Source organism: Sebastes fasciatus, chromosome 4 (genome assembly GCF_043250625.1).
Source record: "Sebastes fasciatus isolate fSebFas1 chromosome 4, fSebFas1.pri, whole genome shotgun sequence".
Taxonomy (NCBI): domain Eukaryota; kingdom Metazoa; phylum Chordata; class Actinopteri; order Perciformes; family Sebastidae; genus Sebastes; species Sebastes fasciatus.
This window is the reverse complement of record NC_133798.1, coordinates 20,356,791-20,376,623: the sequence shown is the minus strand read 5'-3', so window position 1 is coordinate 20,376,623 and position 19,833 is coordinate 20,356,791. Positions and strand designations below refer to the sequence as shown.

Sequence of the window (19,833 nt, the reverse complement as noted above, 5' to 3'; positions counted from 1 at the left end):
GTTTTCCACTCTGCAGCTCACGTTACCGCAGTTTCACAAGCGTGTCGGAGAACTACGGTGGCCTTCAGGTAACGTAAACACGCAAAAGGCTCTCTCTATAGCCAGTGTTTGGTTTGAGTAACATAGTGGACTCCGTGAAGAGGACCCGCTCACTTTGTAGATCCGAAGGGCTCATTCTAAGATAATGAAAACACGATTCTTAGTTTCAGGTGATTATACACTAATGAAAACATAGTTATGAATATTATATTCCATTTCCGCTAATAAATCCCCTGAAATGTTACACACTGTTCCTTTAAGTATTATGATGCTAATGCGAATTTTTACATTGTGGTATTGCTACTTTTACTTAAGTAAAAGATCAGAGTACTTCTTCCACTAGCCGCCGGCTCAATTGTCGCCAGGTTGAGACTCGTGCGTTAGGCAATCAAAATGCTCCCAATCTCGCATTTAGCACCTTTAAAGGATGAACGTGTACAGGTTAATGATCATAGAACATGTTTGTTTCCAACATCATTTATAGTGATGCAGGGCGATGTGCTTAAATAATGAATTCAAATTTTAAATAAAATATATAAAAAATGAATTACTGATGGTTGCTAAGAGAATTCGAGCCCCTAATCTTAGTTATTGCTCACTATGCTGATGATATTGTTCTTGTAGCTGAGGCACACAAAAAGACATTCATGTTTCTCGACTCTGGCCATCACTCCCTCATCCACGCCTTCATCACCTCCCTTCTGGACTATTATAACAGAGTCCTGTCTGGAGTACCCAGCAAAGCCCTGGACAGGCTCCAGTATGTCTCCGACACTGGTTTGCTCTCCACCCCCCACACCAGGCTGCAAACTTTCGGCGACAGAGCCTTCAGCGTCACGTCCCCCTCCCTCTGGAACTCTCTCCCTCCTGAAATCAGAAATGCTTCATCCCTGGACACTTTCCTATGACCTCAGCTAACTCTTCCTACCCATCACTCGTGTTCATTACCTAGCTACAGTTTTTCCTTTGTTTTATTTATTAGTATGATGCCCCAATGAGTGCCCTCTTTGTAAAGCGTCCTTAGGTTTTTTTGAAAGACACTATATAAGTCTAATTTATTCTTCTTCTTCTTCTTCTTATTATTATTATTAAGCATTGTTTTATATTGGTGTTGTGGTCATACACTTTCTCCTAAAAGTCATATATTTTAGGAAAAAGTTGATGACAAGTTTTTTTGGGGGGGATTGTAAACAAGTAAGGAGAGATGATGTGCAAAAAACAGAGCTGTGAATTAGAGGACATATGAGGAGGGAGCCATGTGAGGTGAGGCATAAGGTTGGCATAGAGCAGCTATAAATATTGCATATTAAGTATATTCAGTGGTATGATATCATATTCTACTCTTCTACGCAGTATGTTGGGTGTTGTAGGTGAGCATTGCACCCTCTGGTGTACGACATTAAAATAAAACTTTAATTCATCATACTAAAGGTCAATAGAAATTACATTGTACTTATAGAAATATAAATATTTACTATGGCATGTTTAGCCTTTCTTTTTTAATCTTTTTTTAAACACAAAAACTATAAAACTGGCTTTAATTATGATCGGATTGCCAAAATGTCAATTTTATTATTGTAATTTGATGAAATAGATCTTTGCTTCAACAGTTAAACATTCTTGACAATTCCTCCTTCTCTCCGTAACATATCACACACACATCCATCAAACCTCGTCATTTGCTGGCTTGTTAACAACACCGGAGGTGTGGAACAGTGACACTTCGTCTAAATCTCAAGAAAATGTTGTTTCCTTGTTAGTCATTGTTTTCTCACTCTATTTTTGACCTTGGGTTGCTGGCTATTCTGGACTGATTTATTTTACTGTCAATCTCCTGTCACTTCTGATTTGGGCTGGAAGGTCTCATCTCAGCAGTCTTTGCCCTTGCTCATTCCTCCGAATGTTAAGATTTACACAACACTGCACAAAGTTGTTGCCATTTATGGGACCATGTGGACTCGGACACAATTTACAATATCTCCTCAACAGTTCGGAGTCACGTGTCGGCTTACATTGCTTGATTATTCCAATTTTACACAAAATATAAGTTTTTATGTGTCATATTTACCAAACACGTGCAGGATATGTTAAAGGAAAAGTCCTACTTAAATATACTTAAAATATAAAGACACATTAATATAAAAAGAAATATATAAAGACCAAGCTGACGAGGACTATCCAGTCTGGATGATCAATGTTTTATTTTTTTCAGATAATTTAGTTACATGTATGAGAAATGCAATTAAAGCTAACATTCTCTACCTTTTGCTGTATATTATACAGAATATGTTGGCACACTTAAATACATGTTTTGCTCTCAAACACCATTTATTATGTTTGTTGTAGATGTCGTGACTTGCACCCTGGAAATCAAGTAGGTCATGCATTAGACTGGCAGTGACCTAACGCCACCCGTCTATATGTTCTGGTGAATGTGGGACAGTGAGGTCACTGTGGCACAGAGGTCGGTGAGTCTGAAATCACACGTGCACCGTGAAGCCACGGCAACTCCAATCCTCTTACAACCCCCACATCTTCCAGCACTCAGACTAGAAGATCAGCTTGCCGTGCTCAGGTCTTATCCCGAACATACAGCAGATCCTCAGCACAGAGTCACGCCAGCAGGTATCAAACACCACGGCCAACACGCTTCCCTCTGTGTGCGTATCGTAGGCCTTTTAAGATGCATTCACTGACATGTCCTATAAAGGAAAAGCAAAATACTGTTTAAGAAAATCATATAGTTAATGTACAGTGTAAACAAAACTATTTGTATTTGTCTGGTGAAATCAGCATTACTGTTGATGGTAACCTACTTCTAATTCAAGAGCTCAAGAGCTCACCCAAAGAATTTAGAGCTGAAAGGATTAGTTAATTAACAGAAAATTAATTGGCAACTATTTTGATAACAGATCAATTGTTTCAATCAAGCAAAAAAGGCAAACAATTGATGGTTCCAGCGGTTAAATCGTGAGGATTTGCTTTTTGTGCCAAAAAACAATTTGAATACATCACCTTGGTTTATGGTAAATGATTATATATCAATCAATCAATCAGTTTTATTTAAAGTGAAGAATCACCATGCAGCATGGTCCCAATACACTTTACATTTTAAAAAGAATACATAGAACACAACAAGCACAAAAAATAATAAACATGTAGAACAAGTAAAACAACCCCACAGTAAGAACGGGGAAGTTAAAAGGGGTGAAAGAGTTCAGGGCTAGGCTGCAATAAATACAAGAGACAGAACACACGGCAAGCAAATGTAGTAAAGTGAATAAAAAGGTATACTGTATGTTTTCAGTATTGATTTAAAGATTTCAACTGTACTTGCTTTCAACTTGAACTTTTATCATATATGAGCTTTTATGTATTTTCTACTTTATAGACAAAACATTTTATTGATTAATTGAAAAAAAAAAAAATCTGCAGATTAATGAATGATACAAAATAATGGTTAGTTACAGCCCTAAAAGTGACCCACGGTATTGCTATCTTTTTATAAAAACCAAACCTAAATATTAGGATGGGGTCCTGTAAAGCAGTGATTCTCAAAGTGGGGTCCAGGGACCACCAGGGGTCCGTGGCATTCTGCCAGGGGGTCCGTGATAAGGTTTCAGATTCATTCATTTAAATTAACATGATGTAAAATGTTCTCTTTTTCTTTTCCTCATTGGTATCTTTCAAAATGAAAAGGCGTAAACAGTCCTTTACACAAATGAGCCAGTCCAGCGCAACGCGTCTGGCTCACAAAACTTGGACCAAGCTGTCAAACGAGGCGATCTAGTTCTAAAATGAAATGAGATTCAGCAGTGGCATCGCCTATTTCTCGATTAAAATGTTTTCAGATGTAGATTTTGGTGAATTGTTTAGACAAAATAACAGAAAGTTTATGAGCCGCCGTGTTGTTTCCTGTTTGAAACGGTGAGCAGAAAACCGGGGACCAATCAGGTGTATTCCACGATAGGATACGTCACCGCTTGAACGTCCAGTTGAGTGGAGCAGCGCGTCCCCTAGTGTCCTCGCCGCACCTGGTGGACATGCACCGCTGGATTTAACATTATAGACATGACCACTGACTATCTGTGTAACAATTTAGCCACAAATTCACAGACTGACCATACACGGTCCAGACATATATTCTGTTTTGACCAAATCTTGTTAAATCTATAATAGTTCATAGATCATGTTATAATCTAACAAATCGATAACTATTAGAATCTGCAAATATCTTTAAAACATGTCTTTCTAATACATCTCCCTGGTGTTGTTCTTTCATATAACTAAGACTTTAAAGTAAAGTATATAGTGTGTGCCTGCAGTAAGGAAGACAGTTTTGTCATAGTACCCCTCAAATGCTTTTATCACATCCCAAAAATAACATTGTTAATTTTCAAAATGTGCAGGTACTATTGTCCACAGTTCGGTAGCAGGGTGAACATGGGAGTCCCTGGCTTTGACGTCACTTACACAACCTATCCCAGGCCGGCCTGTTATTGCAGATTGTATACAGCCATTTTTTTCCCTCCTCCTTTTCTTGGCGTCCTGTGGAAGAGCGGATGGGAAATTCTGATGTCATCAACCTTGGCACAGCGGGACGGAGGAGCATGCAGACCCTCAGGGTGCCACGATTGGTGCCCATGTGTTTGTGCCCCGTAGATGGTGAAATAGATGGTGTGGTGCTGCCCGCCTGTGCTGCACCTGCGTCCCAGCATGCTGATTGATCAGTTTGGTCATGTGGAATGTCACCATCTGCTCCCCCGGTCCCACTCACCCCTTCTTGTGTGAATGCCAATCACTGGCAGGAAGATAGTTATTTAAGCCATGTCAAATCAGGCGCATGACGATGAGCAATATGCCAGCAACACTTGAAACGTGTGTTGCAGGCGTAGTATGCACAACAGCATATCTTACAGTAAAAGCACAACCATGACTTCAGACTGCAAACGGGTATGTGTTTTAGTTTGTTTTTTATTGGTTGGTCACATCAATGTAGATTTTTTTTTTCCTTTACAGAATATAATCAGATTTTATGCCCCTCACTAACATAATCTGCAAATTGAATTTGATAACCGAGGGCTGCAATGATGTGTTTTTATTTGTTTTGCATATAAAAGTCTTCATTTCCTTTTCTTTTCTTTCCAGCACGGCTCCTTATTTATTGCTCCTCCTCCATCCCCTCCAGTTGCTCTTTTTTGGCCTCTTAATGGCCGACAACGTATCAGGGGGCCATCAGGAGTGACATTCTTCATTGTAGAGCGTCATAACCGATGACATTTCAACCATGGGAAAGTAAAGATATGCAAATTTGAGCTCATTAACATTTGCATTACCTGTTTGAATAATCGCACTCATGACAAGACTGCAATTAACTAAGATTGATGCAAAGTTCAGGGTTAGGAGACTGTATACATTTGCTCTTGGATCATTTACCCAAGGTGTGTGTGTGTGTGCGTGTGTGTGTGTCAGATAGGAGAACTGATCTCTGTCAGAGGAAAAGGTCATTCAGTAGCCACTGTTGTTCCTGGATTATTATTTGTAAAAGAAAATCCTGAACTTTGTTATTTATTTTTGGCTTAAAATACTTGCATTAAGAACATTTCCTCTTTATAACCTGTAAAAAAATAATCTTAGGACAGACGCTATTCCTAGAAAAAGGAGAGGTTTACAAATGATTGTTGTGATGAAGATTGAGAGGCTGACCTGCTAACCCAGTTAACACTAGCATGGATAGTCGGGATTAGACTTTGACTTTAAGGACGCTGCGCGGTCTGCACAGCTCACCTTCAGACAGATTGAAACCAGCAATAGCTAGTTTTTCTGCTCTCAGATCAGTTTGTTTGCCGTTTATTCTCCCAGTAAACACTGGTCTCTTTATTATGGCCCTGCTGCTTAAATAGTTTCCTTATTATTTAGGGATGGAAACCTTCCTTAACACTATTAGTGCTTTAAATAATAAAAAAACTAAACATTTTTACAAATAATTTGACTCTTTTTTAACTCTATTAACTGTGCATTAAAAGGCATACATCGGGAAACCACAACACACATTTAACTGACTTAAAGGTCCCATATCATGCTCATTTTCAGGTTTCAGGCAGCCGGTTGGAGACGTGTAACCATGGTAACCCGTGCCAACCTCATGTGACCAAAATGACGATTTGTGAGAATCAAAATCTGAATTAGTTTAAAAGTGTCCAGCGTTGCTTACTGTAATATTTTACTGGAAATAGTATGCAATTCATGCACATTTTATACTATGGTTTCAGACAAACTAAATATCTTACATACCGTTTTAGCGTACTAAATAGCATGTTAGTATAAAAATTTAGACGCAACATGAAATAAACTGGGACACATTTAGAATGTTTACGTTTAAAACTGAAATGGTCTATATATTGTACATTTGTGACATCACAAATTTATTGAAATCCTGACGACTCGTTTTAAGGCAGAGTTTCTGAATACGGGCTGTGCGTATTTCGCCATGGATTGAGCCTTTTGATACTTTCACAGTATTTATATAGCACTTAAACCTGCTTTCTAATTAAAAAAAGAAAATCTCACTTTTTACAATTTGGGACCTTTAAATAGAAATATATGCAATGGAAATATTCCACATTACACACAGTCCCATGTGGCTTAAACACTGGAGGGTTAGTAAGACAATGAGTTCACGATCAAGACTGTGCTGCTGTCTCAGTGGGAATTATTTGATTGGATTCTTGTGAGGTCTCTCTGGGACAAAATGCCGTGCCAGGACAGTGTGGCACGCTGCAGGTCTAAGCATCACGCCAACTGCAACTGTGTTTTTTTTCCTCTCTGCCGAATCGTATTTATGTAACACACAGAGAATACTGCACAAAGTATAGCAGGTTAGCTCCTTGTACTTTTACATGTTTACAAACCCTCTATACAGGCTGTTTAAAGTATTTTTTGCTTGAGCAGTTTAGGCAGTTGACTTCCTAATTGTTTTTATATGCACACATAAAACATAAAACAAAATCAAGATAGTGAAAAAAAGAAAAAGAGAGGTCGAGAAGCCACAGGCTAATACAACGGACATCCACTCAACATAAGGAGAAAAACAAAAAATAACAAAAAAAGAAAATTAAGCTAACATAATTTAGAAAAATACAATGAAAAAATAAAAGAACAAAAAGCACACAAAATAAGCTGACCAATCAGAAAACAATAATCCAATAAAAACATTAAAATTACTTTTAAAACAGTTAATCGTGATTAATCGCAAATTAATCGAACATTTTTTTATCTGTTCAAAATGTACCTTAAAGGGAGATTTGTCAAGTAATTAATACTTATCAACATGGGAGTGGGCAAATATGCTTGCCTCACGCAAATGTATGTATATATTTATTATTGGAAATCATTTAACAACACAAAACAATGACAGATATTGTCCAGAAACCCTCACAGGTTCTGCATTTAGCATAAAAAATATGCTCCAATCATAACATGGCAAACTGCAGCCCAACAGGCAACAACAGCTGTCAGTGTGTCAGTGTGCTGACTTGACTATGACCTGCACCAAACTGCATGTGATTATCATAAAGTGGGCATGTCTGTAAAGGGGAGACTCGTGGGTACCCATAGAACCCATTTTTCATTCACATATCTTGAGGTCAGAAGTCAAGGGACCCCTTTGAAAATGGCCATGCCAGTTTTTCCTTGAGTTCATGCGTTAAAGAAATTAGTGGCGTTAAAACGAATTTGCATTAACGTCTTATTATCATGTTAATTTTAAGTATTGAGAGTTTTCTGAAGAAAGTACTCAGAAAACAAATGGTTGCAGTAGGTCACTGTTAGTTTCAGCACCAGGGCAGCAGACAGTGGATTTAATCTCAAACACAGGAAGTCTGACTGTTAAAGAGTTTTACATCAACATCACCCAGACAGACTACCTTATAAATAACTTCTAACCCAGCCGCTGGAGGAGCTCACCGTGCCGCACGTGCCTACAAACTAAAGATTTGGATCTATTTGTACATGTAGGTCAGACAGGCCTGTGTTTACTAAAAACCTCTCTACCTGTCTAACAGGAGATTATCTGCATGGCGTCATCACTGCTTACAGGGGGGGGGGGGGGGAGGCTGAGCTTGCTTGCATTTGATTTAACACCAACATATAGGATGTCATACAGTAGGATGACAGCTGAACAACACACACACACACACTGGCGGTGGCTGTTTTTTCTTCTTCTCTCAAGGTGTTTGATCATGCGTGGGTGGTGGGGAATTCCCTGATTATTACATGTTATTCTCATGATGCCATTTTGCACAAACACACTCCTTAATAGTCCACACACACCCAACACTAAACACTACAGCTTGGCTATGTTTATCCTTATGCTTTTCTTTAATAAAATACTAAAAAAGACTGCTTCTAGTATTGTGGACCAGGCTCGTCTAGTACAGTTACAGCATCAAGGCTTTGCCACCCCTCTCTGCTGCCTGCAATGGTCCAGCCCTGATTTGCATAAGTTGTCTGCGGGTAGCTGCATGACCAGCAGGGGTAGGTTAGTGCATGTGGACTACACACACACACACACACTAGTAAAGACAAGGACAGACGAGCTGCTTGTGGACTGTACTCAGAGCCTGGAGTCTTTGCACTGAACCAGACGGAGTTATGTACTGTGCTCATCCTGTCTCTGGCACAGGCAACAACAACTCATTGATGTATTGCTACAACATGAAACCAGTGAGTACATTTATTCATATATATGTTTCTGTTTTATTTCCTAGAGGATGCATGTCTGTGTGTTTTTTTGTGATGATGCTGTTGCACTCTTTAATTGAAATGTTCTGCATGTTTGTTGACTTGAATAATGAAACACTGGTTTCCAGCTTTATTTGTTAGTAGTGGTTGAAGAGAGTTGTTTTCTTTTTGCATCAGTAAGAAAAGCATCCATGTGCAACCTGTATACAAGTTAAAAGTATTATAACTTAACATGTTCTCATTTGCTTGTACACCTTTTAGTGAAGCATTTCAGAATTGGTTAGGATGTTTTTTCTACTCTGCACAGAGTGTTTGTTGGGATATAAGATGTATGTGTGTGTGTGTTTGCATGAATGGGAAACAGAGGGAAAGAGTTTTTTTGTGTTTTTGGAGAGGTCATGTTTATAGTTTTTGCTGAATGTGTCATTGTCACTTCCTTGAATTGAGTTGTGTACACGTTATGAATCCGTTTAAACTTCAGTGGTTGCAATTTGCCAGAGTTAATGCAAAAACTAAGAATTTGTTGTAAGGCAAAAAACATCTGTGTTGCCCATTTGGTTCCCCATTAACAGCAACAAAGTTCACATTCAAATCGAATTTTATGACACTAAAAATCATGATAACCCACAAAATCCCACAATTTACAGCATTACACATCACCTAAAATAATGTTCAGTAACACCTCACTGACTTGTGCTTGTAACAAACTCATGTTAAAATGCATTGGGTGAGACTTCCTGTCTGCTAAGCACCATGCAGTCAAGCCTGGCAGCAGCAAACATCTTGACATGAAGCAGATTGCTGCTATTTCTATTTGATTTAACCCCGCTATGTCGGAGCAGTGCAGTCCCTCCACCGCTGCTGCCATTATCAAAGGCAGCTTTGATCTCTGTGAGACTAACCATATCCAGACATCGTGGATCACAGAGGCAGAAAATTGGTTGCATGTGGCTGGAGTTGGCCATGGTGGAGCACAGCATAGGGCCTGAATAGCAAGTTGATGTTTCACTCATCTAGCAGGATAATGCTGTGTGCATTTACAATGGGGAAAACAGCCTTTTTGTTCTTTTTGTACAACATATTTTTTGATTAAAAGAACTTTGGAAATGCAACAAATAGAAAAAGGGCTCATGTTCAAAATGATTCGAGCGAATATGAAGGTTTTTATAGTATTTCAATTCTTAATTGTAGTCTTTATTTGCTGAAAAAAGGGCCCCTTATCATGTGTGATGCCGTGATTGATGGTTCCTAAATCAATGCAATGCTAAAAGAGGATGCCATGGTGACGGCCCCTCTCTAGTGGGGGCCACAGAGGGCGTGCTGGGGCGGGGGTGTGACCATTATTAACGGGTCGCCTGCTATGCTGATGGTAAGGAGGACAATTGGCTTTATCCTCCGCCATATGCTGCCCATGGCGGCTCAGACGGGCCCAGTGTCGGCAGGGGCTCCTCTGTTTGGCCTAGCCCACAATCACCATGGGACTCATGCCAGCCAGGGTCACGGCTGCGTGTGTGTGTGTGTGTGTACTTAAGAGTGTGTGTGTGTGTGTGTGCTTGCACAAGCATACTCAAGAGTCTTTAATAGCCTGCTTTACAGAACTTGTCGTCCGGGTAACTGACACCCCATTGATGCTGTGCAGGGAGGTTTATTTTCATTTCCTGGGGCACATCAAAGCAATCGAGGGAGGTGCAGGTGCAGCCCAGACCTCTTGGTGGGTTTGAGCGAGCGAGCATGTGTTGGTGTGTTTCGTGCGCATACGTGTGGTTTCTAGCCGTGTGTTTTACAATAAAAACATCTTTAGTTAAATTCTTAGATTCATGTGCTATCTACAATATGTTGTGGATCACCAGGGTGAGACTCAGTTCTCTGTTTGGTTTCTTTCTGGAGGACAAAATATGAGAAGGCCTGTAAATTCAATTTCATTTGGGAGGGAATCGTATCCCAGTCTTGTGAAGCCAGCCGAACCTGATCATGATTAGGGCAGGGATTTCTCATGGTGAATGGCTCCTAAATCCGGATGAGGAGGTGCATGGATCTGCAGTTTATGGATTATCGCAATAGCTCTAAGTGTGCATCAGCTCTCTGCTTTGTTTTTATAATACTGTTGCTTCAGCTCACGCTCACAGTATTCATGCGGTTATGTCTGTAAGGCTGGTTTGAGTGTTATCAGACACATAGAGAGTCATTGTTTGTGTACATTATGTTATGCTTCAAAGTGGACAATGCCTTAAACAAGCTCTTCTCTTTAGGTTTACGGGCAGTCTCCCACTAATGACGACATCAACCAGAACCCATCTTCACATCCGTCCAGCAAGGCCCACAGCAATGTGTTTGCAAGCACCTTCTTTGGTGAGCTCAAACAATCCTGAATGAACATGATTGTTGTAGTGGAGAGGCAACATTTTGCTGTGGTTTCAGTGTTCACTCAAACCTATTGTCCCTTTAGTATGGTGGTGCCTAAGGACTTATACAAATACTACATGGGTTTTCAAGGATACCAAAACAGCCATCAAGTTCAAGTTTGTTGTATTAAATTAATCGCCTACTATTTTGATAATCTATTAATTGTTTGAGTAATTTTTTAAGTAAAAAAAAGTCTAAATTCTCTGATTCCAGCTTCTTAAATGTGAATATTTTCTGGTTTCTTTACTCCTCTATGACAGTAAACTGAATATCTTTGAGTTGTGGACAAAACAAGACATTTGAGGACGTCATCTTGGGCTTTGGGAAACACTGACATTTTTCACTATTTTCTGACATTTTATAGACCAAGCAACTAATAGATTAATCGAGAAAATAATCGACATGTAAAATAATTGTTAGTTGCAGCCCTAACCAAAGCAATTGAGATTTTGACCCGATGATGGCGCTACATAAAAAGTCAGAGGATAAACAAAATTATTAATCTTTGGGGTACATCCATGTTTGTACCGAATTTTACTGCAATACATCGAACAGCTTTTGAGACATTTCACTTAAAACCACAAAAGTCAATCTCATGGTGGCGCGACGAGTCAGAGGATCACCAAAGTCAGTCAAATTCATGAATGTCTGGACAACGTAGGGCTGGGCGATAATTCAATATGATAATTTATCATCCTTCAATGGAAAAAAAAACATTCAAACAATGGCATACAAATCTAGAATTAAGATTATATTGAAATTAGAGTATCATATTTAAAGAGCCTGTATGATTTTCAGAGCTCAGACAGAGATTGTCACGTCAGATATATAAACTAGTATTGACTGACAGGGCTTCATAGAGCTTCATGACTTGACTGGCTGCTTGAGATGCTGTTCAAGTGCAGGCTATAACATATTGTTATACCCATTTTAGAGGGGACGAGCAATTCGCCTGACATCTGGAACGCTGTAAATGGGCTGAACCAGCAGGGCTATGAAGGTGCACTGGGAGCAGCCACGAACCACCAAACACAGCCGGGGAGCTACAGCAGCAGCCTGCAGCCGCCACAACACAGTCACATGGTAAGATTTACCTCCAGGACCTTGCATGTTGACAGCACAGCACTTTATTTAACCCTTCCTGATTATAATAATGTGTGTTTGCTTACTGTTCAGGACTACTCTCCACATTCAGTGATGACTGCCGACGTTAACAGGGGTCTCCCACCAATGTCCACTTTTCACCGCAACAACACAGCACCACGCAACAACACCTCAGAGAGTCCAACAGGTGAGGAAATGGAAAAAATAATCTTATTTTAGCTCAAGTTTGTCTGCTCTTTATTGTAGTATTTTATAATAGGTGTTTTTTTTTTCCGTCTCAGGAAGCAAGATGCATTTGTCTGGAGGGTCACAGACGGGCGATACGTTAGCCAAAGCTCTGGCCTCTGTAAGTATGCACCACCTCAATCCCATTAGACCAGCTCATTTATGCCATGTTATGTTCAAACAGTCAGATCAGAGCATAAAACCGAACCCTGAGAGCCCCAGCGGTGTAATGCAAAAGGAAAATAGTGGTTTGCCCCTGCCTGTAACAGACTAGTGCATATTAACGAAGGGCTACTCTCATGCTGCTGGACTTTTTATTGGCTGCTGACTAGTAAAATGACCAGAATTGATGAGTTTAGTTCAGGTTACGAGCCTGCTCCAAAGGCTGTGGCAGCAGCTGTAAAACCTTACGCAGAAATGACAAGTTGTGCTTTTAAAATGATCCATGCCTTACTCCCCCTATCCTCCCCCTCCTCCTCTCTTTCTCTCCCTGTCTGCTGACAGATTTACTCCCCCGATCACACCAGCAGCAGCTTCCCCTCCAGCTCGTCCACACCGGTGAGGTCTCCGTCCCCGCTGCAGAACGCAGCTGAACCTGCAGGTAAACTGGAGTGAACACATGCTGCTGCCCAGAGGGAAATATTATTATTTATACTCAGTGTTTTTCAACCCTTTCATGGTCTAAATTTGGTTGTCTTCTTCCTCTCAGGTACCAACATGTGGCCCCGGAGTTCAGTTCAGGGACCAGTCTCACCACACTATGAGTCTTCACTCATATCATTGGTAAAGATCTCATTTGATAGGCCTGAAGTTTAAATTATCATTGTGTCATATAGAGATAATGAATGAATGCATATATAAATATAAGAATTTCATGAGAGCACTGCAGAAAGATAATAATAATAATAATAAAATACCTAAAGTATATAATGATAATAGTAGGCTAATATTTACTTAATATACCAGTTCAAGGCTCGCAGCAGAAGAGAATATCTTAGCAGCAAAGAAGAGACGGCAAACAGCTACAAATGAGGGAAAAATTAAAAAAGCAGACCGTACACTTCATCGCCCCCTGGTGGCTGGCTGCAGTGTAGCTCATAAATCCCGCCTCTTCCATGTTAGCGGATGGGACATGAGTCAAACTAAAAAGTCAAAGTACACGTCAAATACATTTTTCACAAAAATGGTTTCTGTCATTTTAGGTAGTCACACTGATTCATGTTCAAGTGTTAATTTTTCTGATAAGTTTGGTTTTATTCAGTTATTCGATGCTATAAAAATGGGGTGAGACGTCATGATTGACAGAATGTGAAAAATGCTAGTTTCCAAATAGTTAACTATTCCTTTAAGATCTATGATTCATATTAAAACTGGCCTTTTTTAGACGACTTTGTGACTGACTTGTCTGTTTTTGTCACAACTGAGCACAAAGAATTTTTAAAGAATTAATTTTAGAGCTGAAATTTGTTAAAACAAAATGCCTCATCTTTATTTAAAGGTCTTATTCATAAATTTTTTATGTAGACGAATACTTTTAAATAAATAATACATCAACAAAGCTTCAGCAAGGGTGCCAAATAAATATATGGCTTTTCCTAAAAACTTTGACGGGTCCAAAATGAATGTTTTGTTTATCTCTGTGGAAGATATGACGTCTTTTTCCCACTTCTAACAAGGTGTGACATCTAGTGGCTGAATATTATCAGTGTTAACTCAGAGGATTTTAAAAACGGTGTCCTGATTGGAAAATGCCACAAAAATAATGTTTTGTCTCTTGGTGTTTGCAGTCTCAGGTGGAGGACCGACTGGACAGACTGGACGATGTGATCCATGTCCTGAGGAACCACGCTGTGGGCCCGCAACCCGGCATGCCCTCTGACATCCACGGCCTGCTAAACCAGAACCTCCACGGCCACCTGGGACCTGCCAGCCATCTACCGCTCACCTGCCACGCTTCAGCCATGGTTAGTAACAGTTTCTTTGAAGTATTTAAGGAAGGACAGGGCATGCGTGCATGGAAATCCCATGTTGTGAGAGTGTGTGTGTGCCGGTATTCAGTTTCAGGAATTTTCCACCAGCCATGTCTGCATGTTTTCCTCATGTAAAGGTTGTTGTCCTTGAAATAGGAAACTGAGCACAATGGGAGAGCGCTGTGACGCGTCGCCCTTGTGTGGAGAGCGTACAGTATGTGCGGACTCTAATTCCACTGTGGGGTGATGGGGGATGCCTGCATCGTGCAATTCCCATTCCAGCATGTTTTCAGCAGACCAGGGGATTTTGGCCCAGCTGGAGTGGAAGTAGATGCAGAGGAAAGGGTTTTTTAGTCTAATCCTTTGGGGGGAGGGTGGTATTAAATTCTCTCACTTTTATTTTTTCCAAATGATTTGTCCGTTAGAAGTGAATCATCATTCCTGAAGAGAATTAGTGGTATGCATAGGGAGTATATCGTAGTTTTAAGGGAAGGATTAAGATGGTCTGAGATTAAATTAATTCTGTAGAGCGAGAGATCTACTCAGCGTTACGCTGGAAATGAGGAGGCAGATGTTGGTTTTATTTGTCATTGGTTGGATCTAAAAGTTGAGCGCAGGCTTGCTGTCTTATGAACACACGGATATTATTGCCCTAACCTCATCCCTGTCTTTGTGTGTCATAAAGGTTGAAGCTGTCAATATGAACAACAACCACTCAGCCTTCCAGAGCCGCACACAAAATGGCCACCCGTACCCAGCCAGACAGAGGGCCACGCTGCAGCCCATGCAAAGTGGAGGTAAAGACCGCTGCAGTCATATATCTCACCTCCTTTATCTGAACTTTTGAACCCTTGAGCTATTAGGATTTAAGAGATCTCACAGCTTTAATATGTATATATATATATTTAATTTTGTGTGATCTCCAACAGGAGGTCTGCAGAGTAATCTGGAGCTGAAGATGGAAAGCCGGGAAAGGGAAGAGATGATGCACAGCTCTGACAGCCAGAGATCAGATGAGGAGAGCGAACTCAAAACACAGGGAGAAAACAGCGGATGTAACAGGTAAATAGTCCCACTTAAAATAAACAGCATTCACCTGGAGAACTGTAATATTTAAAAATGAAATATGGATATAATGTTAATGATACACATATGATGATATATACAGTTATGGTTACAGACTCTCTCCACCTTCCTACACTCGTATTTTTAAGTGTAATTGGCCGATCCTAAGTCCCGCCCCCCTTAGTTACTGTTGCTAGGGTGGACAAGCTTTACTAAGAGCCAGTAAAACAACAAAACGCACAATAAACAAAGTTAAAGATGAATTTGACTGATAGCATTATTATAATTTTTTTTCAAAATTTCTATAGATACTGCGATAAGATCGTTATCGAGAATTATTTTGGTCACGATAATCGTGTAGTTAAAATCTGATATGGTGGTAGCCCTTGAGCCCTTCAATTGAGATGAAAAACAGAATGTATTTTGTGACGGTGAAGTAGTACAGCAGATTTCTAAAAGACAAGTATCAGAGGCTTCTTTCACTAATTTAAAACAGTCAGACCTCCTGCTGTGAAGGGCAGCTGTGTCCAGGCCAGTCTATTCAGCTCAGCCTCATATTTCTTCTTCATGTTGCGTTAAAGTTGCAGTGAATTAAATGAGGAAAAAAGAGGAGCTTCTACCGGGAAAGTAGGGAGCGGTGGGGTGGCAAAATAAGTGTTTTACAGTATCCTACCACTGTCTTCAGTAAATACAGTAGGCCTATAGTGTGAGTACTGCACACAGTACTTCACTGCACTTAGTTGTAGACTATTATTAAAGCTAGGGTTGGTAATCTTAAGAAACTAACAAAAGTACGCTAGATTTTTAATTCATCCAACCTAAAAACCAAGCCTAGTGTTGCCAACTCTTTTGCAATGAAAGTAGCAGCACTAGTTCCAAATGTCCCTACATCTAACGAGAAAGTCGGCAACATTTCATTCAATCATTACATTCGGTCCGAATTAACTGATTGGAGAACACTACGAACTCTAGCTTTAATTAGAGCTGAAACGGTTATTTTCATATTTTTTTTAATTAATCATTTTGTCCATAAAATAAAGAAAAATATCTGTTTCAAGTTCCCAGAGGGTGATATCAACAAATTGCTATTATATATTACATAAATATAAAACTGAGAAAGGCAGCACATCCTTACGTCCTTACAAAGTTAGGCATTATTTTGCTTTATAAATTAATTAAATGATTGATGAGCCAGTGATTTAAAACCAGACTGCACATCTTGAACGTCTCTCAGATTAATCTGAGTGTACGTTCTGGCGTCTCTAGTTTCAGGGGTCACTTCAGGACAAACCTCTTCATGACACCAGCTCTGAGGCCTCAGAGTGTTTTCTTTTTATTTAGATCTATAATCTAGTTGAGGGAAATCGATGTTGACATATTTCGACGATCCTCCAGCAACAATTTTTCTACTGGACGTTTTTCTAACTAACTGATACAATAATAGAAGAGAAAACTTGAAAAAACATTTTTAAAAGTGACTAAAAGTTCATCTCTTGACTAGCTGTTATTGACTAGGTAGGGATTTACTAAAAAAAAAATGCTCTCATCGATTAATTATTAATAAACGTGCGCCTGATCACATGAGAATGTTGTCAATAAACTATGTAATGGGTATCCGATGACCTCAGGAGACTCAAAAACATGAAGTCAGCTCAGTGACCAGCAGAGGGCAGACACATCCACAGTATAACTCAACTCTTATGTATGATCCACTGAAGCTTTCACTTAGATCCACTGTATCAGTTCTAAAAACATACTTACCAGCGTCTTCTCATTGATGTTGTAGCATCCACGAGGATGGGGATGAGGATCTGAGCCCGGAGCAGAAAGCCGAGCGTGAGAAAGACAGGAGGATGGCCAACAACGCCCGGGAGCGTCTGCGTGTGCGGGACATCAACGAGGCCTTCAAGGAGCTGGGTCACATGTGTCAGCTGCACCTGAAAAGCGAGAAGCCGCAGACCAAGCTGCTGGTGCTGCACCAAGCCGTGGGGGTGATCCTCAGCCTGGAACAACAAGTCAGAGGTCAGTGTTTCTCTGAGATTATGAGGCCTGACAGAGTGAAAATAAGATGGAAACCTACAAATAGGGGGAGTTAGTATAGGAGATCAACCAGCTGGTTACAGACTCTAAACATGTTTTGAGCCGTAGTTTATCCAGAGTGAAATACTGTATCTACTTACCCATATTGATATTTTTTGCTTCTATTTTTGCCAAAGTTGATTGGTTTTATTAATTTATTAATTATTAATTAACACTTAGTTAGGTTTAGGAAAAAAACAACATGTTTGGCTTAAACCTACGTTTGTACAGTGAAAATGACACTGAACGTTGTGAACACGGGACATGAACGAACAGCTGACTGTAATGTGGTATTTTCCAACAGCTTCCCCAGAAACTAAAATAAGCTAACCCATTGTTTGTTGAATCCCACAGAGAGGAACCTGAACCCGAAAGCAGCGTGTCTGCGGAGGAGAGAGGAAGAGAAGGCGTCTGCAGCCATGACGGATCCACAGTCCATGCATCTCGCTTTCCATCCCAGTCTGACGGACCCAACAAATCCCATGGGCCATCTCTGAGCATCTGATTACAACTACATCAAACCCAGCATCAAAGTAATTAACATTAACTTACAGTTACAGTTCTGTGATAAACTTTAATCGTTTCCCAAAATAATACATGCATGTTATATTGTCTTTTAGCAAACATAAAAATATAAGTTTCTTTTAAGGATATTGTTATTGACAAAATGTTAAAAGGAACAGTGTGTAACATTTCGGGGGATCTATTTGTAGAAATGGAATATAATATTCATAAATATGTTTTCATTAGTGTATAATCACTTGAAACTAAGAATTGTTGTGTTGCCGTTAGCTTAGAATGAGCCCTTCATATCTACATAGGGAGCGGGTCCTTCTCCACTCGCTTGTGAAACTGCGGTAACGTGAGCCGCACAGTGCAAAACCGTGGTACCGCCAGCCACCGTCTGACTTCCGTTGCTCCTAAAGTAGTGTTGTTATGATAAGGATGGCCTCTGAGCGAGGTGAACGGCGTTACTACGGTTTAGCACTCGGCAGCTCACGTTACCGCAGTCTCAGAAAGGGAGGAGTGAGTGGAGGGGTAATCCGTTGGTTGCAATCTGCAATCACACCACTAGATGCCGCGCCAAATCCTACACACTTTACCTTTAATGCTACCAAACCATATTTGGAAAGAGCTCAACATTAATAATGTCTATAGAAAAGGTCTAATTTTGTCATATCTCTGTTTTTGTCATGTCCAGATGTTGAGTGAACAGCATCCCAGGAAGCATCCAGCTGTTTTGGATGTCCAGCGTTTCTTCTGAATTCGGACCAGAGCGGAGAACAATCATCTCCTCGCTTCCCAAACGGACTTCTAACTTTGTGCCTAAACTTTACTTGTATCAGACAAAATGCATTGTAAGCTGCAGATGTTTTGTATATATTTTGTATATTTATTGATTATCTCTCTGTTTTGAATATATCTGAGAGAATGAGACCCGCTAGTGACAAGATGTCATCGGCAGTTTTTGATTTTTGGCAGAACCAGATTATGTTTCTGACTGACTTTTACAGTGTATCACTATTAACCACGTACACTCCTGATTCCCATCGAGCTCAGAGGACCGACATTCCCACATTTGTACGTTCAGACAACAGATTTCATTTGTCCTGTGGTGTGAGTGGGTGTGTGAACTGTTGTGTGCGTGCGTGTGTGTGTATGTTGCAGGAGTTTGACCATTCTGTGAATGAACAGATCTCCGAGAATGTTCTTTAACACGGCGGCATCATCTGTTATTTGTATATTTGTGTTATAGCACTGTTAAAAGGATAACACTTAATGATACACTGGTATCTTCTTCTCAGTGTAATTAACGCTCTTCAGACGTAGTCGAAGCTCTTTGCATGTTTGAGTTTTTAATAGAACATTAATTTTTCTAAGTTATGTAACTTATCTTTTATACAAATATTGTGAGTTTCATAATGTCTCTCTATTTACTTTTACACAGAAAAACCCTTCCTTTTTTGTGCAGTTTTACTAGATGTAGCCACAATGTCATGCTCTGAGCAATACAGTATTACAGAATAATTGATGTCTTGTTTGCTTATCACATTACGGAACAAATAATAATCACAAATAATCTCCTATCATAACATGTACAGTATGTGTACAGTTTGAAGTAGCCCACAGGCATGTGTTGAAATGATAAAGTAGCAATAAATGTCTTTTTTCAAATAGTTTGTGTCTGTATGTCCTTTAGTATAGT

The 19,833-nt window shown here is 39.9% G+C and overlaps 1 protein-coding gene and 1 long non-coding RNA gene across 2 annotated transcripts in view; one reads left to right on the top strand and one right to left on the bottom strand.

The window, feature by feature from the left end:
* Window positions 1-2,223: 2,223 nt before the first annotated feature.
* LOC141766098 (uncharacterized) overlaps window positions 2,224-19,833 on the bottom strand; it is a 32,466-nt gene continuing 14,856 nt past the window's right edge. The window contains exons 2-3 of the long non-coding RNA XR_012593573.1: window positions 17,310-17,551; window positions 2,224-2,741 (exon numbers count right to left, since the gene is read on the bottom strand). This is a non-coding gene — a long non-coding RNA (uncharacterized LOC141766098). The remainder of the gene's footprint in view (window positions 2,742-17,309; window positions 17,552-19,833) is intronic.
* LOC141766096 (transcription factor 12-like) lies at window positions 8,597-19,793 on the top strand. Its single transcript, XM_074632622.1, has 13 exons — window positions 8,597-8,763; window positions 11,031-11,130; window positions 12,119-12,267; window positions 12,361-12,475; window positions 12,570-12,634; window positions 13,018-13,114; window positions 13,223-13,296; window positions 14,301-14,477; window positions 15,169-15,280; window positions 15,413-15,545; window positions 17,335-17,570; window positions 17,982-18,160; window positions 18,829-19,793. Exons 1-12 carry the CDS (start codon window positions 8,692-8,694, stop codon window positions 18,122-18,124), a joined length of 1,473 nt encoding a protein of 490 aa, XP_074488723.1. The 5' UTR covers window positions 8,597-8,691; the 3' UTR covers window positions 18,125-18,160; window positions 18,829-19,793.

What these genes read in the sequence shown, in the direction of transcription:
- LOC141766096 (XM_074632622.1), top strand. Translation starts at nt 8,692, where the DNA reads ATGTACTGTGCTCATCCTGTCTCTGGCACAGGCAACAACAACTCATTG. An exon ending in CGCCACAACACAGTCACATG is followed by an intron (nt 12,268 to 12,360) that starts GTAAGATTTACC and finishes CTTACTGTTCAG; the next exon opens with GACTACTCTCCACATTCAGT. An exon ending in GAACGCAGCTGAACCTGCAG is followed by an intron (nt 13,115 to 13,222) that starts GTAAACTGGAGT and finishes TCTTCCTCTCAG; the next exon opens with GTACCAACATGTGGCCCCGG.